Source organism: Venturia canescens, chromosome 4 (assembly GCF_019457755.1).
Source record: "Venturia canescens isolate UGA chromosome 4, ASM1945775v1, whole genome shotgun sequence".
In the NCBI taxonomy this organism is placed as follows: Eukaryota; Metazoa; Arthropoda; class Insecta; order Hymenoptera; family Ichneumonidae; genus Venturia; species Venturia canescens.
The window spans coordinates 19,937,834-19,960,650 of record NC_057424.1 but is presented as its reverse complement, the minus strand read 5'-3'; the positions used below and the strand labels follow the sequence as shown (position 1 = coordinate 19,960,650).

The following is a 22,817-nucleotide window of genomic DNA, read 5'->3' as shown; positions in this document are numbered from 1 at the left end:
AAAGTGTGGGTTTGATACAAACTTTCGCTGATCAAGAATAATTATTCGAATTTATTTCCGATTGCTTCTCATAAGTGAATAACATTCAGTATTTGCAATCACTTATACTATTTACATAGCATTCCAAATAATAGTCGCCCCTTTTTTTAATTCCTTGTGAAACTTCGGTGAAACAAAAAACAATGAAAAACTGTCATCATTTTTTCAATCTATATTATATGACTTTGTCGATGCATTGAATTCTCTGTTTTTTGAGCAAATGAAAGTATTTCATTTTGTTTATTGCTGAAATTTTTTAAGAAAAAAAAATTTCAGGACTCAAATAATTGTACAAATGTAGAAATGATACAAAGTATGATGAAAGTGGACAAAATGCATTGTTTCGTTTAGCGGTACGTGTAGTGAATTAAATGATTTGTTAAATTCAACTCGAGCTGCATTGCTGCAAAAATTGTCTGATTGAAACAGCACAATATTAACACTTTTGATTTATTTTTTGAAGTTCATTCGAGCTGGAAGAAAATTTAACCAAGACATCTTTGATTATTGTTCGATTTGAGGACTGTTTGTCTCTGAGATTTCACAATTGAGACGATGGAACTTTGATTATCAATGATTGTTACGAAGACTAAATACAACAAAAGGTTCCGTGTATAAATGGTGTTTCACAGGAATAGTGCGCGCAATCTTGTGCTTAAAGTACGATTTTAACAAACAAAAAAATAGCTCCTGGGAAGAAAATCGTAATTTCTCGAGCTACGTTAAAAATTACTCCTACGAGGAGTTCCATGCCCTAAAGTAAGATCCTTTATCAATTTCAACACTCTGATCTTTGGAAGATTCCCAAATGCTAACAGCATATTGTCTTCGAGATTTTGTGTCAATGTCGCTGGTGCGATAAAAATTATATTCCGATAGAAAAACCTCTGATCAAGAGCCGATTTTTTCACCCAAAGGCTGAGGCCTGTAATGACATTCGATTCTTTTTTGTTGTTGTTCCATCAGCCTTTTCATTCTCTCTGTTTTCTTTTGTTCTCTCAGAGCCTCCAAAGGGTCTTTAAATTCTTCTAGCGTCTCTTCCTCCCAGCTCTTTGTGTTATCCTCCCAGACACCCAATTCTTTCGTCGGGGCTATAGCAAATTTTGATGGATCCCAATGAGGCTGCTCGGTTTTCTTCTCTTTGACAAGGATTTTTGTCTGCCTAGTGATCTTTGGTGTCATGTCCTAGATAAAAATAAAATTTAACGAATGAATCAACTCTGAAAAGAAAAACCATTTTTGTGATTTCATTGGAACCGCACAAAATGGTTGGGTTCGTAGTAGACTAGCGTGTCTTGGAAAAGAACACAAATCATACTGAATTCTTTTACAGCGAGATAACATACCTCGAAGAAGTTTTGTTGGGGTTCTTTTTCCTCTGGTTCAGGGGGTTTGGCCACTTGTTGTCTGTATTGTTCTATTTTAGTCTGTATCAAATTTGAAGGTTTGTCAGCTACGACAACTACCAGATTTTCGTCCCATTGATCCCACTGCTCGGTCTCCTGAATATTTAACAAAAATTTTGTCACAACATCGTAGAGAGATGAGTCCAAAATAATAGTCAGTGAAATATCAATTCCTGTTAAAATTCTTACTGTTAATCAGAATGGCCACTAAAGTTTCTTACTGCGATATTTTTTCATTCTGCGACCAAATGAAATATTGCTTACGTGGTTACTTACCGAGCGATTATTTACAACATTGTGTCCAATTCCCACGGCGGAAAGTGGAATAGAATCACACGAAGATCGTCTTCGACGTCTCAAACAACACATCGCACGTCTAAATGCACCGAGCAACAGGACAAAAAGTGCTTGCAGCCTGTTGACCAGAAATTCAAGAGCCATTGTCGTTTTTTCAGCTCTACTGCACTTTGCCACAATCTAACCTCGTTTTATTGTTCAATCAACGAATGTCATGCAGAGTCCACGCATTCACACAACCGGCTGGCCATTATGATGTGGATAAACAAAGCCAGTCGCGATTTAACATCGCGATCATTTTATCGTATTTTTGTTATCCATACTAATCGCGTTATCATCGCAATTTTAGGTGATTAAGGTATATAGCAGGGCGTAAGCGAACACGGTTGGTCACGTTCTTTCCTGTTTTGCACAGTTTTTATTTTTTTTTATACATCGCTCAGTGAAAGTGAGGTTTTGTTGTTTTTTTTCTTAATGTATCTCTATACCAAAGAAGTCTCTACTACCTGACATTACTTCGCGCGGTATCGAGAAATAGTCACATCGTGTGTCGATAACTGATAATTATCGCGAGTTGGCATTCTAACGAGATTTTTGCCGTGACGCTGCCATCGCATACGTATTCTTCGTAAAGAGGTGAGCGAGGTGAGCGTTGAAAAAAAGTAATTTATTCGCTTCTGCACTCCATGGATAAAAACGGAGTACAAAATAGAAACCGCAAAATACTATTGAATCGTCAGTGTATACGAAAAATCGTAAATATATATTTTTTAAAATAGTTTGAATGAGCGAGGTCATAAATATATCCATTTATTTCGTTTCTTACAAAAGTAAATAGATTCGAGCTGAACATCGAATGAGTTCATTTCAATCTGAAAATTCGTTTTTCCGAGCGGAGCTCAGCGTTTTTGGGGTTGATAAATGAACATGTTTCACCAGCCACACTCAGCCAACCTTCGCAAAGTGTTTTTCTCTGATTTCGGAATTTTGAATAGCAGTTTTTCGTGACTGATGGTGAACGACTTCAATCGGGATAAGGACGAGGATTAGTGTGTGTATTTTATTTATTGACCATTAATAATGTTCGTTGAAGTTTGCACGTTTAATGCCCTTGCATATACTTGACAATTACGAAAACAATTGCGTTTGTGACAATACGAGAATGTGTTACCGGGAATGTTTCAAAATATATCGACCGGTTAGAGAACCCAACGTTCAAGTTCGAGCGCATTTATCGCGTTTCGTCGATCTGTCGAAGACACATTTTTCGTACGGACCGCATTTCACTCCACCACAATAAACAGATCCAGCTGCGAAGAAAACATTGAATCGCGCTAATTAAAACGAAAATCGTAACCAAAACTTTAGTGCAATCAAATAAATCAAAATTCAACGTGAAAAAATGTCATTTTATGATCGAAGAAAAAAATTGATCCTCGGACCTCGAAATTCGTGGTGAAATTAATGAATAATTACGATTTTAATTCATATCGTGAATGTGGATTTACGAATAAAAAGAACTTACACGATCCCTTGTACCCTCCGTCGTTACCGGTATTAACCGCGCTAGACTGGGCGCAGGACATGCTTCCACACTTGTTGGGACAGCATTTTTTGTCGAAGCTGCAGTCGTAATCATTCATGCATCTTGGAGTGCACGAGGAAACGGTATTTCTCATGGGGCAATTGCCTGATTTATCTAAGCAACGAAAATATCATTTCAACATTTCTTTTCATCACTTTTCAATATTTTTATCATGAAAAATTCATCACGAATTTTCTTCGCGTCCAACTCACACGATCCCTGAGCTGCTATTTCTCCGATCACCAGAATCGAGCACAAAACTAGGCAAAGTGACGCTGAAAAAGAAACATGAATGAGGAGGCCGACGTGTTGGAGAATTCGCATTCGTTAAATTTGACGCACTTGAGGAAAACGAGGACTGAGTTGTCAGAAGCGTTTACGCGAATTGTCGTTTATTAGATGACAACCGTGAGACTTTCGAACCAACCGAACGCGGTCGAGCACTTGATAAAGTTTTCGAATACAAGGAAAAAATCGAAGTTGTCGCAAATAATTGGAGACGCAAATGAGCCAATACGGGTGATGACATTACTTCGTTCGTAAACTGATGACATTCTAAGCACGATAAAAAAAAAATAAAAACAAGAAGGTCGTTCTGGTACTTTCGAGTTCGAGTCGTTTAATTAATTATTTGTCGACAATCGACTCCCGATTTACATTTATTACTAAGAAAATGAATTTTATGTCGTAATTTCAATAAGTGGCTCAATAAATTCTTTGGCTCTTCGTATTTTTTCAACACCGGAAACATCCACAGTATCGTCACGTACTCTCAACGCGTTAACTCACCGTTCATGACAATGGCCCAGATATTTTCTCTCGTGCGAATAAACACTTGCGGGACGTAGAATCTGCACGTAAATGTCGTGCGCGAAGGCTATGACTCCTCTCACGGTTCTTCTCGATCTTCTCTGCAGCCAGCGTCCAGCGAGTGCCCCCTCCACCGTGTGCGTTGCAAGCGCTACGGCGAAAGGCAAAGTTTTCAACCAGCTACGTATTTTCTCACCGCTCGCTTTATGTACACGGCTCTTCCTATATTTTGTCCATGATTATGTATTCATAAGCACAAATATGAGATAATAAATGAGTGCTCAGAGAAATCGATGCTTCTGAATGGTGTTATGGAACTCGTGGCCAAGTTCTATTTGCATTTGAGCACGTGAACAGGTTTTTTCGATTGTTTGCTTTATACCGTGATTTGAGAATTATTTGAAGTGAAATTTAGGAAACTGACTGAGAGACGAAACGTCGAAAGTAAATATATGAAAACGAAATCGTCGGTCGATACAGGTTTAATAAAGAAAAAATGTTATTTTGGTGCCTTGCATATCGCGATTCGTATTTTTTGCTTTGCATATCCATGCGAATTTGCATTTACGATCTAATAAAGCTCTTTGTATATCGAACGTAAACGAATTACGATAAGATAAGAAATAACGTGTGTGTTACGCATCTGTGCAAATAAATCATCAAACTGTTATTGAAATATAACATGTCCTGTCTATTTTTTTAATCCAAACACTGCACGTAATAAAAAAATACTTACTGCAAAAAACACATACACAGCGAGTAACGTCATTTCGTACGGAGAATTACGAGGATTACGTTTCTGCATTTGTCAGCCTGTCAATACCGCGAATGACCATAATATTTTCATGTGCAAATTATGCCATGCGCGTCGGAAGGGATCGTCTCTGCAAAATGGCCGTTAAGTAACAGTGCGCAAACGTTCTTCTCTTGGACGCTGAACCTGACGAGAGGGAGGGAGCTCGACGCTGCTGATGTTTCGGTGAAAATTAAAATTTTGACGGTTTTTTATCATGATCGGAGTTTTCGGAGAAAAGTCGAAATGATTTTGGAGAATGACGAGCAACCGCGAACGCTTCCAATAATTACGAAAACAATTTTTAGAATTTTGAGCATTTTTTGTTCTTATTTATTGATATTCTCGTCCTCGTTGAAGTACATTCATCATTTAAGTTGAAACTTTATGTAACTGTACATAAAAACGTATATTGTGTGTCCGGTTAGACAAAAGGAATGATTAAAATCATAACAATTTAACGATCGCTCGCTGCAAAGCAGAGTTTCACTGAAATCCTGCTGATACACGCTCGCTTTTGTACGATGAGCAATTATTCTTTAAATACGCGTAAGAAAATGACGCTGGATTTTCATTCGTTTGGACTGACGAGCACGCGCTGTAATCGCTAGCGACCGTGTCACATCATCGATCTTATTTTTTAGAATTCAAAACTATACTTATTTTGGGCGCATGATTTTCATGTCATGACAGATGTGACGCCCGTCAACAAAACTTCGTACAGAAAATTAGCATTGAGCATTTTTCAAATTAGTTGGTAAAAACTACAAAGGGATTGTTGTTGCCGTTCGGCACGTCGTTTGGGGATATTTCTGGTTGCGGATTGTAAGGAATCTCGATCGATTCGATCACTTCGACCGAAGGTTTCTGACACGCGAACGCACCGCAACGGTTCTTACAACACTTGTTCGTGCCTCGGCAATCACTGTCGAAACTGCAAGTCGACGAACACACCCATCTTCCAGTCGGGACCGAGGGACACGATCCAGGTTTTTCTGAAAATCGACGCAGAATCTTCACGTTTGTTTGTCGATAATTTTACATTCCAGTCTAAAACTTTTTTTCGAAAAATCAATTGCACAAGACGGATATTTGATTATAAACTCCGAACATTCCGAGCTAGCGACACGCATATTTATTGTTATGTCGAAAGAGGTTAGGACTGAACTCTGTCGCTGGACGAAAATATACGCGATGCGTTTACACACACAAACACATGACTTATCATATTTTTGGCATCTTACCAAGTCTTGCTTCGTTTCGCATGGTAACCGGTCTCGAGCAAACAGTTCCGCCGCAACTGGTTGGGCAGCACTTGGCAATGCCCTGGCAGTGACCGTCGACGTAGCACGAGCGAGTGCAAGTGTCAACAAACAAAGGTGGCGGGCAAGAGCCGGGTTTTTCCGCGTAGAAATTATTATTGTTGAACTGAGCGTCAGCGAGGACAAAGGCCGTGGCACAAAGGAGATAAACTTCGGCCGCAAACATGTTGGATGTTTCTTTAGGTTTGTTGATTTTTTCGTACGTTATTCAGTCAATCTCGATGTCGACGCGATCGAACGTCGAATTTGTGAGCAAGTTGGCTTCCGTTCTGCTCTTGCATTTATAGGCAACTCTACTTCCACGGCAAACGTGAGAGGAAGAGAATCGAGATTCCAATCCCCTCCAACATTTATTTACGTTTGTACGGGGCGACCGGTTATTTCGTGCCTAAATTCGATCCGAACCTCTTTGCTACGAAAAAATTCGTTTGGGTAAATTAGCGCGACAAATTTGACACGAAAAAACGAGATAATTTGGCCTTATCTAATTATGGAGACTGCGGTCCGGTTGACGGACGTCGTTAACCGCGTAACCGCTAATTAATTTAGTTTTTTCTAGCAGGCCGACGATACCGATATCGCTCGTGTTTTTTTAGTCTTCGCCACCGCCACGAGATTTTTTACTAAGCCTCGGGAATGTGTGGATGAATCGAACGACGAGATGAGTTTCTCGATGCTTGATTTTTCCAAATCAAACGTCCAGGGTGGAGCTTAACTTGTTTCTCTAGTACAATCGTTCGATAACTGACTTAGTCGAAGAAGTAAAAGTTGTCTTCGACTTGCAACGAGACGTTCGATACGACTGAATCCTCGACGATCTCGTGCAGCATTATAAACTAAAACTCTTTTGCATTTCGAAGAGACTGAAATGAACACGGACTCGGCGATGTTCATAAATTCTTGTCATTTATTCCGTAGAAAGAACTTTAACGAATTAGCATAAAATCTGCATTTTCCATTTCTCGTGCTGGTGCACTCGAACAATGTGCACGAACTCGCGAGACAGCGAAGCTGCTTCTTCCTATCGAAGCATTTAGTTCGCGCGAGTTTGACACTTGGGAATCACGCTCAACTTCAGTTCCACACTTTCGCGTTCCCTGCTTCGTCACTTTCGTGCGTGAAAATACTTCGAGTGTCGAGTCTGAGTTAGACGTTTGTTGTCGTCCTACCCTCTCGCTATTCTCCGAAGAATAAGCCTTCTTCGAATCCTCTCGTGCAGGAAGGTATTTTGTCGAGTGTTTAGCGAGTCTGTCATCAATCTTCTTTCCCCGATTCGTGCACTCGAGGACGCCGGGTTTTCTATTACAACATCGTCCAAGATTTGAAAACACTTTTCAGCTCGTTTACAAAATGCCAAAGTCTCGGAAACGATTCGATAATTCTACGCTTTTCAACATTCCGCGCTAGCCTCGCTCTCCGTCAATAGTCTTTTGTTTCGGAATGGACAAACGAGTTCTACGAATTTTTATTCTCAATCGATTCGGAAAAAAAATCTTTTTCAACAGCCACTCATTTTATTCCCAGAGTTGGACAAACACCGACAGATTAATTTTTAAGTATTCCGATTACTTTCGATGCTTTTATTTCGAGGGCGCTTATCCTACATTTGGAGAAGGAAACGCTGAAAAGAAAAAGAGGATCGATTCGTTGGAGGTTAACAAGTTGAGCTCAGTGTGCCTTTACAATCGATCGTTTTATTCCTTCGATTACATACAGCGACGCTACATCAAAGTATTTAGTATTTTCCAACTGTCACGTGCGTATAAAAATACATGCGAAGTATACAACTATATATTTAGGAAAGAGAATAAATGGAGAAATTAAGTGACGTTTCACCGACGTTTATCAGAAGCGTAGAAAATTGATGTTAGCCACGAAGAACGAGAGTTCTGGGACGAACGAATCCTTGGAGAGTTTCGTTCAAAATAAACAGTGACGAGGATGTAAAAATTGTGATTATCGAATACTCGTTTGAAGTTTCGTCGTTATGCTACACGCAGAGCATCGAATTGAGGAGTTGAAAGGACGATTAATTCCGTTTTTATTTATCGTCTGATAATATTAATAATAATACTCTATAATCTTCTTTAAATTTATATATAGACTATGCAGCATTCAACGTTTGACGAGTCACAAAAAAACCACGACGGAAATGGATGTATTCGACGAGACGTCGATCGGGCACAAGGTTGGACGTTTCATCGTTGTATTTTCACGGTCCCTCGTGCGGACAACCGCGAGATTCCTCACTAAAAAATAAATCTATCGAAATACTTGACAGTAATTTAAACGGACGTGCGTAGATTGCAGAGTAGAATGAAAAATGTGTAATTCTATAGAAAACGTATTTAAGGCGATAGACCTTTATCAACAGAGTTGATAATAATTAATGAGGACACAGTTTACAAGGACTGTACAAAATTTTGGAAGTTTTGGTGCTGCCTAGCTTTCGTATTTTTCGTCTGTAATTAGCTCTATCAACTCGCCCGAATCACTATCGCTTTCCAGGATGTACAGTCGGACCAAAAAGTGTTGAGTAGTAAAAAAATCCTTTTCTCTCACCAAACCTTTAATGGCATTGACGCGGACACAGCGGAATTTCAAAAAAAATTTCGACTCGTTTGTTTCAGACAGAAAATCTTTCTGCTCACGTTTTCTTCGGTGTGTTTTTTACTTTGAGGTTGGAATCAATAAAACCTTGAAGAAGATCAATATCACTGACAGAAGGGCTGATTCTTGTGTCCGGCTTTTTGATAGTGACTGTACGACCGAGTTTTGTTTCTTTTTGGCGTTTTTTTTTTTTTTTCCATTCTTAATAAGCGAGTAGTTGACTCAGGCAATATATGTCTCCAATAGAGATATAAATTCTCAACATACTCGGTCAGTCGACAATTCCTCGATGGCGAATCATCGAATACTATTTACACGAGTTTGAAAAACTTTTTCTTCTCATTTGAAAGGCACGGTGCAACGACAAAAATTCACGATAAATGTGGACGAAAAATGGTTAGATTTTCAAAAATTCTACGATACCAGAATATTCACTTATTTCAATTCTAACAAGTTTTTTTTTAAATGTCATTTCAAAATCTTCATATTTTACGACATCTTTATGAAGAACGTTTCCTGAGACCTTTCGCGTCATTTCTCATCATATTTCTGTCCGGCTCCGTGCAGTGAATCACTTTCACGTTCTTTTTCTCTTCCCTTTCGTTCGTTCGTCGATCCGCCATACTATTTACTCGGATTTTTCCGTTTATTTTTTACTCTTTCGTCGGTCAAGAAAGGTCATAAATTCGCGAAGCTCCACGCAGAGAAAATTTCACTAAAAACTACTATGGCGCCGTAGAAGTAGGGTTTTATATCGGTAATATTTATTCGTTCTTACGAACATACATAATAATTTTTTGTCAAGCGACTCGATGAAAATTGTCGAGTGATGTCAAAATAAATACATCGGTACACACGTATACCGGTATATTATCGTACAATCGCGAATGAAATTCTGTTATTCATCATAGTAAATTTCCAAACACTTTGGCGTATGATCGATGCTTGTGTTCGAGCTCCTCAAATTTGACTGCGTTCACCTGTAAATTTAAATTGTGAAAACAGCACTAAGTATAGCAAAACGGCACAATAATTCAACTTGACAGTTTATCATCGAGTCAACACAAATTTTACAACGTTTCCTTGGTGAACTATGTTAGGAAAAAATAGCACAGTTTAAACCTTTGTCACAGCGAAATACGCAGTCGAAAAATTTTCATTCGCAATTGACTTGGAAGTAACAATATTTTTGGTAAAAACCGTGAAAATGAGCGATATAGAAACCCAATAATACCATGGCAGCATAGTAATTCTTACTATTTTTTCTTCCCGTGTGCGGTGAGAAAAAGTGCGAACGAACGAAATTGGGAAAAGCAAACGTCAAAGAAAGTTTCTCGAGGGTGAGAACCGCCGAAGCGAGAAAGGATGCTGGTTTATCGCGCGAGCGAAGATTCGCCGCGCGGTGGGACCGGCGGCGCAGGTATTTTTTGGGGGAGTCCAGCGATGATTTTCGCGACTTCTTGTTCGGTGGGAATGGCAATATTCATGTATTCCGGCAGCCTCGGTGAGTCAGTAACGTCGAAGCCGATTGAATTGTCATTCGCGATCGAATCGGAACGTACGTAATCTTCGGAATTTCCAGCACCGTCGTGTTGCCTCGTTCGGGACGCGTCGTGGTCTTTGTCCTTGGAAGGACTGTCCGAGTGTCGATTCATCTCAGTCGCGTTCGTTTCGTGCGGCTCGGGACTCGTCAGATCGTTGGAAATGGAGTTTTCTTCGATCGTTCGAGCCTCGGAAGCGGTAGATTTCCCGAGATCGTTCACGGGCTCGCTCGGGGGCGAAAAGTTCACGTAGTCGAACGGAATACACATTCCCGGCGGCGGAGGCGGCAGCGGGGTCGTCGAATCTCGGGACTCCCCGGCGGCTTCGCACTTCTCAGACACTTCCGGTATCTCGTTCACTTTGTCAGTTAAATCGAGGTAAATCGGATGGTCGCACGGCGAGCTCGGGGTTTTTGGCTCCAGCGGCAAACCGTTAGCTTGGAAAGCTGCAACAAGGGAGCGCGCTGATGAAAATATTGATAATTGAAGATTTCGAAAAGCAGTAATTTTAACATTTGTCAATCCCACGTCCGTCGGAGCATTTTTTTATTTCATTTTCTCTCGAGTCGACCGAAGCCAATGAAAAATTAGTGAAAAATATAAATAAATGTTTTGACTACTCTCCCGAGCCCGCGAAAAAGCCCGAAAAGCAGATTAAAACAGACTTACAGTGAATCGGAAGTCCCGAGACCGGAAACGCGATGTAATACTCGCTGCCTTCGGGAGGCTGCGAGCCCGGAATCGCTCGACGGTTGTCGTGCTCGTTGTTCGTCGACAGGCATCTCGGCGAAGCCGTATAACGCATCGGGGAATATCTTCCGGTGAAGGGTTTCGGAGCTGGTGGAATTTCGTACGCCATAACTCCGCCCTTGTCCTCCCGCGAGCCTCGCAGAACTCGACGGTCCTCGGGGTCCGAGTGGGTTCCACTGTCCCCGAGACTCGTGCCGCTACAGCCGCTTATTATGCTCATTCGACCCGAGGACGAGGAACCTTCATTGTCGCCAACGAACAGAGCAAAATCTGCGATTAAACTCATTCTTCTAAAAATGAATACGCTTTTGGAGGATTTTCGATTGAATTCTTTTTCACGTACTTGATACACTGTGGAGACTGAGACTGCTCATTGGGCGCCGATCGCCCGAACTCCCGTTCGCACTCTCGGCCTTGCTCGTCGTCGACGATGCGTCTTCACCTTGAACCGATGAGTCCTTTGTGTCTGTGATTAAAAATTCATTGCATTTCAAAATTTGTATGCACATCAAAAGTAAACGTGAAGAAATAAGAATTTCTCGTGCTAATTTAAGGCGAGCAATCCTTTTGGAATTTTGAAATAATCGATTTTTTTTTTTACATATTTCGAAAGTATGATACCCAAAGAATACTGGCGAATGGAAAACTCACAAAATATTGCATATTCGCGGAGTAATCGCATGTAATCAGAAGCCATTGCAATTAATAGTTTTCACGTTTTTAAACTTTACGCGATGATCGTACTTTTGAAAAAAACTGCTCGTAGCTCGAAAAGTTATCGACTAATTTGGATGAAATTTTGGGAGGTTACTTTCAGTAATATTATTGCAAGGATACACTTAAATTTCAAAAAGTAGCGGATGAATAAATCACTTTTTCGGGGTCAAATATGTCGAAAAATTGTTGAAATTTTGAACTTTCAAGTAAAAAGGCTGGCAAATGTTCAATTTTGCGTTTTGTCATCATTTTTTAGATGCATCTTTCCCCTTAACGTGCCAATAAACGAATGACGCGTATTAAATAATTTTCAGGTCAACAGAAAAAGAGTGACAGACAACTGGAGCAGTTTTCGATGTCGCGGGAAACGCGTTTCCGAAGATCCTTAATAACGCCGCCATTTTTCTTCGGCAGCCCAAATAAATATTTTTTTTTAAAACTCGACCGTTATAATAAACTCATGTCCAAATTTGAAAATGATCAGATTATTCTATCCCCTCTAAAAAATTTCCCGCAAAAAACCGATTCTTTGGACTCCTAAAGGACTCGCCTTACAGGGTGTCTAACGACCTGAAAAGTCATGAAAATTCTTAAATGTCATGAAATTACACTCGGACCTGAAAAAATCATAAAATGTCATGAAAAATGACCAAACAACCTGATTTTTGAAGATCTCTGCAACGCTCATTGTCATTGTCGATTTTTTGGTTTTCTTCAACATGATTTCAAAATTCGCGGGGTGGCGACAATGTCTGGTTCGTCAATACTCATCATCGATATAAAAACGAATATCGAATGAACAGTTTGTAAGAAAAAAAGATTCTTTATTTCAAAATAAAATATCATTTCTTTGTTATTTTTATTGAATTTTTTTATAATTAAAAGATGAATAAAAAGTATCAGAACCATAAGAAAAGTCATGAAAAATTCCTGTTCCTTGACTTAAAAAGCCTTAAAAGTCATGAAATTTCTGTTCCGGTCAAAATTAGACACCCTGCCTTAATACAGAATTTCAGGAATGAATCGAGCTTTTGAATTTTGGAGTAATATTTTTTGAGACTTTCGCGTTCACGGTGATTTGGAACTTTCGATTTTTTGAACGATCAAAATATTTCGAGGATACAAAAAGAATGAGCATATGGCGAACCTTTTTTGGTTTTGGTGAAGAATTTTTTGATTCTGTCGAAAGGTGTCGGTGCCTTCATTTCGTCCTTGATTCTCTTTTGTATTCTTTCATACTCGTCCCTCATAGCTGTCAGCTGTCGTTGTTTGTCCTTGAAGCTTTGTTGCACGTCGTTCCGGTTCCGCCAATTATCGACGAGTCTCTCGACCTCGGATATCGTAAAAACGTTGTTTTTAAAATCGTTTATGATCTCGAGGAGTTCGTCCTGGGGACCCGAGGTTTCTCGAGACTTGGAGCCTGAACTGGAGGCCGTTCTCGACAGGCCGGAAGTCGGCGTCGACGCTCCGTCCTCCCGTTTCAACGTCGACGAGTGATTCGTCCCTTGCGAACGCAGAGAGGTCATCGAGCCTGTCAGGGCAACCGGGCACGAGCCGCCCGTTGGACTCGGAGTTTTGGGACCTGAAATCGAATTCCATTGTCTTGGGAAAACGGTGCCTCAACTTCGTCGTCAATCTCAGCCACGAAGAAGGTTTTGCATCCATTTTTCTTATTTCATTCTTTGACAAAACAGTTTCGAGCTCGTATTTTCGATTTTTTTTTTTTTTTTCCAATTTATAAAAAATTATAAAGTTTTGAGAAAAAATATTGACGAGACAGCCGATTCGCCGCATTCGAGAACCAAGTGCAGAGGATTTTAGAATTCGTATTGAAAATCAATATCACGTTCGCCTCAAGAATTATAAGTTTTGAAAATTTATCGATCTTCTTACCGGCAGGATGCATTTTGAGGTAACCCTGCAGAGGAAGGTCGAAACCGTTGCTTTGGGAATTCGATGCCGATGAGGTCGACGCGGTCGGGACCGGGGTCGGGGGTGGCAGAACGGAGTAATTCATCTCGCACGGAGTCGGCGAGGTCGTTGGATTCGGTGGTGGTAATTGCGGTGGTGAGACGAAGTTCATTGACGTCGAAACTGTTATCGGTCGGGCTGCCGGTGGCACCGAATAAGCCTCGCTCAGTGGTCGGGGTCGGCAATAATCTTCTTTGTCGTTTTCGTTCTCACTGCATACGGAATTTCCACAATTTATCGACGGAGCGCTCTCATTGGCTTGAGAAAAGATGGTAGGGAAAAAATGATTTAAAAAATTATCATTTCCTTCGAAGCAATTGTGATTTCCTGATTATCACGAATTTTATAATTCAACGATTTCGTGGAAACATCAGTTTCGCGTTCAACCAAAAGTTTGTCATTTAAAAATTGCTTCAGTTTGATTTTTAATGTAAAAAAATTCAATAGTCAAACCAAACGAACGATTTAACGGCGATTCGTCGAATGAAAACAACTGCTCGAGTGGCTAATTTTCGACTCACCTGCTCCAGGGTTCGAGGTCGATTCGCTGATGACTTTGAGGTAGCTGTACATATTCGTAAACTCGTTCATTTGCTGCGATTGCCAAGTGGAAGAGTCCCCAACGAAACATGCAAATTTTTCACCAACTCGATTAGTTTTTATTATAAAAAAAAAAACCGATTTCTTTGATGATTTTCGGTGAAGGGGAAAAAATTGTACCATGTAGCCACGGAGTTGATGCGCCAATCGCGTGTGATTGGATTGTTCCGCAAGATCAGCAGGTGTCAGCTCAGCAACATTTTTGATGTCGCAGGCGACGTCTCCACCGGGACATTCCAGCAATTGCCATGCGAGTTTTTCGAGGCCGAAACGCGCCGCGAAATGTAGCAAGGTTGGATACTCTTCGGGACCTGTGAAAAAGGAAGCGACTGATGTGAACGAGTTTTGCGCCCAAGGAACGAGCTGATCCACCAAAAATGTGAGTTTCTCAATTACATTACCGATCAATCGTCCTTTCGATCAGCATAACGCGAAAAACCTTGATTCAATACTGTTTCCTCATGGAAAAATCGACCGAAATATGCTTTGGTAAATTCGGACACGAGTCTTACTTGTCTGATTTCTTTGCAGCGGTGCAGCTCCACTCGGAGTTGACAACAGATCGAATCTGGGCGGCAAATTCTTCTGGAATGCATTCACCATCCAATTGTCCAATTGTTCACGGTCTCCGGGGTTGAAACCAAAAGTCTGAAGAAGACAACGCGAAACGAGTGGAAAAGTAACGGAAAAATGACGAATTTATTTCCAACTTTAGTGCTTCGATCACTCGAAGATTTCTCGTTCCAAAATTGAATTATCTTGACGTTTATCAAGGTTAGCATCGATCAATGTGGATTTATTTACCTGGCACATAAATTCAAGAGGATTGTCATGAGCCCTGAGAATCTGATCGAGTTCCCTTAGCCTACTCTCACATTTGACTTGCTTCACACCCTGTGGGCAGCCATTGATCATCACTCGAACTCCAACGAGCATTGAAACCTCGAGGCATCGATCGGGTATGGAGAACTGTAGAACGTAGGCGTTCCTTCGCTTGACGTGTGTGATCTCTATCGCCTCGCCACAACGGTCGACTATCACCGTTACGTTGTCTTCCGGTCTCAGGGGATCGTTCAATATGACCAGAACGCGATTTTGTCCCTGAGGTAAACAAGCGAAATATCGGTGATCAAATCCCTTGACGAAATTGTGATGAACGAATCGTAGTTCGGGACGAAACATGGTCGTTGAAAGGTAAAAATGATTTTAGCAAATCGAGATTGAAATATTGTTGGTCGAAACAAACAACATAATTTAATCGACGGGGGCAACGGAATATTTCTGGCAGTAGACAAAATAATTCGTAAGCTTTTCAAGGTTCAAGGTTCAACGAAGAATTTTGTTTTCCCCCAATAGCGCGTTTGTCGATATCTTTACTCACGAACCATTTTGACTTTTTTCGGATGCACGGAAAAAGTTGTTTTGTCGTTTCTGAGAGCAGGAGCCGGGGTAGTACCGAGGATGGCAACGGCCGCGCCCAAGAATTCTCCGACGAAAGTTTCGTCCTGATCCTTGACGAAGAATTTTCTCCACAAGGCATAATTTATGAGAGCAGATCTGTGGTTATCGGTCAAGTGAGCGTCGTGGACGCCGAGCATCATTGCGAGTACCCTTTCCGGAGACAATTGTCTCGCGAGGTTGGCGGCTTGTTCGGGTCTGGTCGCGACGCGATCGAGCAGCCCCGGACAAACGACCACGATTTGTAATCTCGCTTTGCCTATTTTTTCGTGTATCGACGAGCTCGTTGCGGTCGAGTCCTCGACGGTGACGTGTCTCACGGAAAAAGGCGGTCGTCCCTGCTGCCGGCTTATTTGCTCGAAACAGGCGCTCAAATAGTTCACCCACAACGCCGATGCTTCGCTCTCTTTGCTCGATACGAATACGACGTCATCCCGGTCCTCGTTCACTCCTGCATTCGAATTCGACTCCAATTTCGATTGTGCTCCACCTGTTCGTCCACGAGAACCTGCGAACGTACGAAAATCATGAATTCCAATAGAATTATATCGCTTCGTTACTTTAACAATCGAAGAATATTGTCCGATGGGAAGAGTTTATTGGACAAACGATGAGTTTTTCTCAGTGCGCATCGTATTTCATTGCATAAATGTTGAGTCGCTCAGAAAAATAAAATAAAATCATCATTGAAAATATAAAAAAAAGTATAAATTTATGAAAAGATAATATTATTTCTCGCCGCGTAGAAAAGATCGAAACGACAAGAGCATTAAAATTCAGTATTCAAATTCAAAACAAGTTGAATAAGAATAAAAAGTATTCGGGAGGTCTCCGGTATTTTGTATTTTTTCGTTCAAAGGATCATGACACGCATTTTAAAATCCCCAAGAAATAATATCCTCCGGTCGAACTCGGTTAGCCACGAAATCGTATTGTTGCGGAGTCGCGTGTGCACGGGGCCAGATCAAGAGAGTCATTTTTGTTATGGGAATCTTTCGAGCTCGGACTAACGAGAGGTGATCAGGGCGGACGTGCCACACCCTGTGGGTCACCGTTGCGCCGAGGGTCGTTTAAATGCGGGATAATTGAAACGAGCGACGGGGAGATTAAAAAAGGTACGGCTTTACTGTGCTTAATTGTGGGGCGAGTGTCTCGCCTGTATATTACGAAGCAGCATCGTGCCACGTGAACTGGGTCGTTCAGGGTGGGTTTATGGGGCACAGGGTTGGGCACGTGTAAAAAAATGTAGAATTTAGTTGAGGGAAAGTGGGAGATATAAAAATAGCAAGGTAACATCAACGGTAATTTTATTCTTCGACTTATTCGTTGATCAACAACAAAATCGTGCCAAGAATGTTGATTTTTCTGCTCGAGCCTTTCAAATACGCAGTCGTAAATTTGACTTTTCTCAGTGATATTCCGTCGAAGAGTGACGAAATTATTGCACGAGTTAAACTTTTTGTTTCCTCCGTTACGTTCGCTCGCATTCGGACCGAGGCTTTTGCTCCTGTCGCTCCTGAGCCAGCTGGCTCATGATTCATTCCAGTCGTAGCCATAAATTGGTGGTGCAGCTAACTTTCGCAAATGTGCGAACTGAAATAGAGTGTGGCAGGGAGAAAAAGCGTAAAGTATAAATTTCAAAGAAAATCTAATGGACGGAGCACGCAGCGCGGCGGTGTATCCGGCGGAGAAAATCGAGGACGTGAATTCCTGGGGCGGCTGGATGTTTGTGCGATGTGAAATTAAACATTGGCGCGGGGGCGTGCGCCATTAAAAAAATAATATACCGGGGAGCTCTCTGCCCCGGCGTTCGCGAGACGGAAGGGCGCAAGCGGCGCTCGGTTTTTTAACAGCTCCACTCGCATCTGCGGATGCCCCAATTGAGAACCGCCGACTCCGCCGCTCCGGCCTCCCCCTCGAATTCACAAACTTTCTTTCTCGATTGAAATATCCGAGATAAAACGCGTCAAAATAATTCGTAAACGAGTCAAAGTAACTTCTTGTGCGGTCTTGGAACTAAAAATAAAAATGCTGATCGGCCTGTCGAATAGCTCCAAAACCACCCATTTACCCGTACAAACACGACGCGCTTCTTCCTCTTCTTCTTTCGCATGTCAAAAAACGTCCACACGCGCCTTCCGCTTCTCCTTCGCACGGAAGGCTTACGTTTATTTATTCCTCGTTCATCCAGCCATCTCGTGAGATATCTTCCCATACGCAGACACATTTACTCGCATGGACGGGCCAATCGGGGACGAAAAAATCAAACCCCAAACAGTATTTTTGGTCCCGTTACGTACTTCTGTCGCGAAATCTTTGACAAATTTCACTGCTGCGGCAGCAAATATCTCGACGATGATTCAGCGAGTCGATATTTTTCGATGTTGATGGGAATAACCCAAAAAAATGTCGAAACTCGCTAGTTTTTTCGTCGAACTAATTTCCTCAGGAAAAATTCATTTTCCCCTCGAAATTTGAGCAAAGGCTCGTCGTACGTGTGGGATTCACAATCGCCTGGCGTCTTCGGACTCGTCAGTGAGTCGAAGAAGCGAAGATAACGATAACGCTTGCGCGGCGAGCCACGGGAAAAAGACAACAAAAGCTCCGTTGTTACCAGAGAAATTCTCATCGACGGACTCGCCTGTAGAATATTTACGAGAGCTAAAACGTCGGCCAGCGACAAGGCTGACCCGCGGGGTCAATATTACGCGTGGAGATCAAGTTTTTTTCTGGTTTCCGCTTCTTAATTGGAAGCCGCCGCGTGACAACAGAAGCTTTTTTATTCTCATAAATTTCGTTAAGCGCATCGACGATCGCACTTCCGCCTTTTGTAACAAGTGAATCGAAGTTAGATTTTCCAATCGACGTATTTTCTGATGTTCGATAAATAATAATTAATATACCCGAAAAAGTAAAATCGCGAGGGGGCGACGATCGATCGAGAAATTTGACTAAACTCCGTCTAGAGATCGGAACTCACGAGTTCTGACGCCGGAAAGATCGAGGAAATCCGGTCGGTGGCGTCTCCTCGAGCGCGGCGTGCCAGCACACTCGGCCATCATTTTTCCCGATCCTTAGAAAGTTTGAAATCACCAAAACGAGAAACACTTTTCTTCGGAGATTATTAAAACCGCGCGACTCGATCGGAGCCCTCGGAATTCAACATTTTCTCGTTAAACCGATGAAAATAAAGCGGTGTAAGGAAAGTGGCAAAGACTCGATTGACCGGCCCGTAGAATTCGATGTCCGGCAGCAAAAATCCGACTGTCACCTTTCCTCAGCGTTGAAAGATAGTGGCTTCAAAGTTTCTCTCTCTCTCTCTCTCTCTCTATCTCTCTCGATTTAGCCCCCACAATCCTTCTTCCTTTTTTCTCTCTTTGGATAGGAAGCTCGGAGGGCGCCAATGCCTGCCGGATGACGAGGGAAGTAACGGCCGTTCACCATTGTTTCGAATCAACGTTCGACTACGACGAATTAGGCTCGATGTCCATAAAACTTGCGGACGTTCGTTCCTCCGTACACACATGTATGCGTCCAGCTATCCATATACACGTATGCACAGAAAGCTACGTGACAACAATTTTGAGAGGCTTTGCAGCGTGTTGGATGACGCGAATCAACAAAACGAACGATCCAGCTCGTGAATCTCGTGCTCAAAGCGCAAAGGACGGAAGAGCGTCGAATTCAGGCTCGAAAGACTCGGACTTGCGTCTCTTTGGATATTCAGCGCCTCCTTTCTCAACGCGTAAGCCTTTACGCATGCATATTTATGTGCAAAGTGTCCACATACATTATGTTTAGATGCGTTTTCCACCCGCACGTTCTTCGCCTTTGAAATGAGAATTATACATCTTCTTTCCTCCCCCCTTTGCCCCTGGCACCCTCGCCCCGCTTCTGTGACTCTTCCCGCCGCGGTTTCTTCGCGCTCTATCTAATGCCGCTGGGCTCGCGTGAGAATGCACAAACCCCATGAGCCTTCGCTAATGCGGCAAGAAATACTTTAACACGCGATAATTATATCCTCGAAAGACGAGAGGCTCGTGGATACGAATGGCACTCGGTGATGAGCTTGCATATTTTAGCCTGCTCTCGCGTACAGTTTGCATGGAAAGTATGATTCGTTCGGTGTTCTATCGCTCGCGCATGAGGCAATGACGGCGTCGTGGCATTTTAAAAACGATTAATTTATTTGTTTGGAATTAAAAAGGTGCTCGAAGTCGTCGATTCCCTCGAGCTCAATGAAATTTTGTCGTTCAGCCATTTCGCTTGGTTCGTGACCCGAATAAATTGATCAGTTTTCGCCGATGAAATGTAACGCAAGTTTATTTGAAAATAAGCCGCGATCGAGATCGTATTTACCAAAATATGCGATGCTCCTCTCGGCGTAACGATTCTCCTCCCTCATCCTCATCCTGATCGGAGACAAGGAGACACGAGACTGAAGAGACAAGGCGGCACATACACACTACTTCACCGATGCGATGATCTTGGCTCGAGAATTCGCGAGCCGGCTTAAACTCCGCTCTCTCTCTCTCTCTCTCTCTTTCTCTTTCGTTCTCGCTCCTTTGCTCTAACGAGCTTATGCCAATTCGGCGATTATCTCTCTCTCCAAGTTCCTCAGCTACGCTCTTGGGCTGGGAGCTTCTTAGAACTCCAATACGATGAGGTTTACTCGGTACAACCGAGCGGCTACTGTACCAATAACTATAAAAGATTAGAGGGAGGAGAGAAGAGCGTGTGCGAGAGAGAGAAAGGAGAGAAAAGGAATTCTCATGTGCGTTCTCGCACTCTTTCTTCAAATGGCTCGTTACAGCGCCTCCAATTTAAACGGAACGGGGGAATTAAAACGCGAGACAAAAGTATGCGTGCAGCGCGAGATTTTCGATTAGTCACACATCATTGCAGTTTCCTCTTGAACTGCCGTTTTTTCCCTCGAATTTCAATCGAATTTGTAGAGCACTGAATACGAGGAAACTCGGGTTCACTTCGTCGAGCGATTCGTCATCGCTCGATCACAGAGCTCCATCGTTTTCTTCACCGGCCAAAAAGCACTGATTCGCACGAAAATTCGATGCTTGACGGATTTCGAACCCGTGCCGCGGCCTCGTAGTTGGTGTTAACCGCCCACGCGAGCCACGATGCGCGGAATGAACATCTCGCTCGCGGGCAATGCTTTGAAGCACAAGGATTTGCTCGTTGTCGTTGCGCGCGCACCCACTGAAATGTACGTTTGGAGTGAAACTCCGTTCGGTATTCGTTACAGGGCTTTGCTCTCGACTTCGGGCTCCTTTACCAACTAAACGCGCGAGATTTGCGCTTTGACACAGCCTCGGATCGCTAGCCTCTCGCTGCTTCTCTCCCTACCTCCCTTCCTCTTTTTCTCTCTCTTTTTTTCCGGAGAAAGAGATCCGACGATCCCTCGCATGAATCTTCCTCCACCTTCTCCGCTAACGTCCGCCAGGTCCGCCTCCGTCTCTCGGTCTAAAAGCTCTCCTAACTCCATGTGTGTCATTATATTTTCAGGGCTAATGATCACGTACCCGAATTCGCAGAGCCGACTGTGAATTAATCCCCGACACGAGACTCAGACAGAAATTCTTCTTCTGACGTAACGAGCCGCGTTTACTTGGAAGAATCGCGTCGAATCGATCATCGGTCAATCGCCTGCTCAATTATCTCCTTCGCGAATGATAAGAATAAACTGTAGACGCGTAAACCTCTCGAACTTACGTAATTACGATTTATCAATCGACCAATTAGTTTGTGCTCATTCATATCGACGAAGCAGGGGAATGAGGAATTGAAGCAGAGCTCTGTCGATATTTCAATGAAGACCGGAGTGTTTTGAAGTTTTTTTATCGAGGGACTCGACGACAGTTGACGAATTTGTAATAAAATTGTCTCTGCGTTCTCTTGCGTTTAATTTTCCTCGATGGAAACTGTTCGTCATCGAAAATTTTATAATTTGTCATAAAATAAATGAGCTTTTACTGATAACCATTTTTTTCCAGGGTTTCCCGATGACCAGCCGCTCCCACCTCGTATCAGGAAGCGTCAGATTGCGGTGACCAAACTTAGAGAATCGGTTCCTACTGCTTCGATATCGGCGTCCGTTTGTGTAGGACTCTGTCCAGGTCTTCGAGGAACTCCACTTTTTACACTCACATTCTGCGATAGGATCGACGATAACGTGGGATTTTAAAGACGCTTTATGACTGACGAGTATTTAGTACATTTGTCCCTCGCACAAAACAGCGAAAGTAAAATTGTTCGAGAATAATCGAGGTGCGCAAATAATAGTCTTTCCATTGGGTTTCACGGTCCAAGTTATTCCGAGATTTCTTGGAACTTTACAGCCCGACATCTAGACGACATCGAAGGGCAACAAAACATGGAGGATCTTCGAACGCCTTAATTCGATGCTCTGCGAAATGGATGCGCCAAGATCGAAGCACAAAACGATTCGAAAACGTCATAGGACTCGTCGTATCTTTCCGTGTCTAAAACAGAGAGAGAGTGAGAAAGTGGCGAACAGATTGACAGCTCTTCTCCCCACGCTGCGAGAGCTTAACGCAGAAATTGCTCCTGCCCAATTAGGAAATTACGGAGAGGGAGAAAGAGAGGGACTGAATGAGCGAAGTGAGTCAGTATGATGAGATTCGGTTGTAAGTTGTCGGATAAATGTAGAGGGGAAGAGAAACAGAGTGGAGCAAAAGCATCGTTGACAAATCGCGAGCAACAAAATACAGTAACTGGTACATAGAGATACTATAATCGTGACGTGAACTGAATTAGCAGCACGCATGTCCCTTCCGACACGATGAGTATCCTCCTACACGTTTTATATGCTCGTTGCGCGCACGTTGAATCTTTTGAGAACACTCGACGTCCGAGTATACGCACAGTAATGTGTCACGA

At 42.4% G+C, this 22,817-nt stretch overlaps 4 protein-coding genes and 2 long non-coding RNA genes across 9 annotated transcripts in view; 2 read left to right on the top strand and 4 right to left on the bottom strand.

The window, feature by feature from the left end:
• Positions 1-31: 31 nt before the first annotated feature.
• Positions 32-2,676, bottom strand: LOC122408685 (receptor-binding cancer antigen expressed on SiSo cells). The gene is made up of 3 exons (XM_043415635.1): positions 1,722-2,676; positions 1,386-1,541; positions 32-1,224 (listed from the first exon to the last, which is right to left on the bottom strand). Exons 1-3 carry the CDS (start codon positions 1,884-1,886, stop codon positions 931-933), a joined length of 615 nt encoding a protein of 204 aa, XP_043271570.1. The 5' UTR covers positions 1,887-2,676; the 3' UTR covers positions 32-930.
• A 149-nt stretch (positions 2,677-2,825) lies between these two features.
• LOC122408687 (waprin-Phi2) lies at positions 2,826-4,269 on the bottom strand. Its single transcript, XM_043415638.1, has 4 exons — positions 4,117-4,269; positions 3,540-3,602; positions 3,268-3,441; positions 2,826-3,052 (listed from the first exon to the last, which is right to left on the bottom strand). The coding sequence occupies exons 1-4, from the start codon at positions 4,121-4,123 to the stop codon at positions 2,958-2,960; spliced, it is 339 nt and encodes a 112-aa protein (XP_043271573.1). The 5' UTR covers positions 4,124-4,269; the 3' UTR covers positions 2,826-2,957.
• A 962-nt stretch (positions 4,270-5,231) lies between these two features.
• Positions 5,232-7,059, bottom strand: LOC122408686 (waprin-Phi1-like). Of its 2 annotated transcripts, XM_043415637.1 has the most exons (3): positions 6,826-7,059; positions 6,175-6,664; positions 5,232-5,925 (listed from the first exon to the last, which is right to left on the bottom strand). In XM_043415637.1, exons 2-3 carry the CDS (start codon positions 6,416-6,418, stop codon positions 5,681-5,683), a joined length of 489 nt encoding a protein of 162 aa, XP_043271572.1. In that variant the 5' UTR covers positions 6,419-6,664; positions 6,826-7,059; the 3' UTR covers positions 5,232-5,680. The 2 variants fall into 2 exon arrangements, with proteins under 2 accessions (XP_043271572.1, XP_043271571.1); XM_043415636.1 differs by having other exon boundaries at positions 6,175-7,059.
• An 867-nt stretch (positions 7,060-7,926) lies between these two features.
• stumps (DBB domain-containing protein stumps) overlaps positions 7,927-22,817 on the bottom strand; it is a 31,449-nt gene continuing 16,558 nt past the window's right edge. The window contains exons 1-11 of one of the 2 annotated variants that reach the window (XM_043415633.1): positions 20,259-21,181; positions 15,827-16,407; positions 15,246-15,542; positions 14,954-15,089; positions 14,562-14,752; positions 14,363-14,435; positions 13,764-14,099; positions 13,018-13,452; positions 11,497-11,619; positions 11,073-11,393; positions 7,927-10,849 (exon numbers count right to left, since the gene is read on the bottom strand). In XM_043415633.1, coding sequence (XP_043271568.1) covers positions 10,236-10,849; positions 11,073-11,393; positions 11,497-11,619; positions 13,018-13,452; positions 13,764-14,099; positions 14,363-14,435; positions 14,562-14,752; positions 14,954-15,089; positions 15,246-15,542; positions 15,827-16,407; positions 20,259-20,310 — 3,159 coding nt within the window. In that variant the 5' untranslated portion in view covers positions 20,311-21,181 and the 3' untranslated portion in view covers positions 7,927-10,235. Of the gene's footprint in view, positions 10,850-11,072; positions 11,394-11,496; positions 11,620-13,017; positions 13,453-13,763; positions 14,100-14,362; positions 14,436-14,561; positions 14,753-14,953; positions 15,090-15,245; positions 15,543-15,826; positions 16,408-20,258; positions 21,182-22,817 lie in introns of those variants that run through there. The other variant, XM_043415632.1, reaches the window with a different exon arrangement.
• On the top strand, positions 13,981-15,276 carry LOC122408688 (uncharacterized). 2 transcript variants are annotated; one of them, XR_006260515.1, is made up of 3 exons: positions 13,981-14,113; positions 14,656-14,820; positions 14,973-15,276. It is a non-coding gene; the product is annotated as an uncharacterized lncRNA (long non-coding RNA). The 2 variants fall into 2 exon arrangements; XR_006260514.1 differs by lacking the exon at positions 13,981-14,113 and having other exon boundaries at positions 14,692-14,820; positions 14,973-15,120; positions 15,216-15,276.
• On the top strand, positions 15,525-22,710 carry LOC122408689 (uncharacterized). The gene is made up of 3 exons (XR_006260516.1): positions 15,525-15,635; positions 21,911-22,184; positions 22,256-22,710. It is a non-coding gene; the product is annotated as an uncharacterized lncRNA (long non-coding RNA).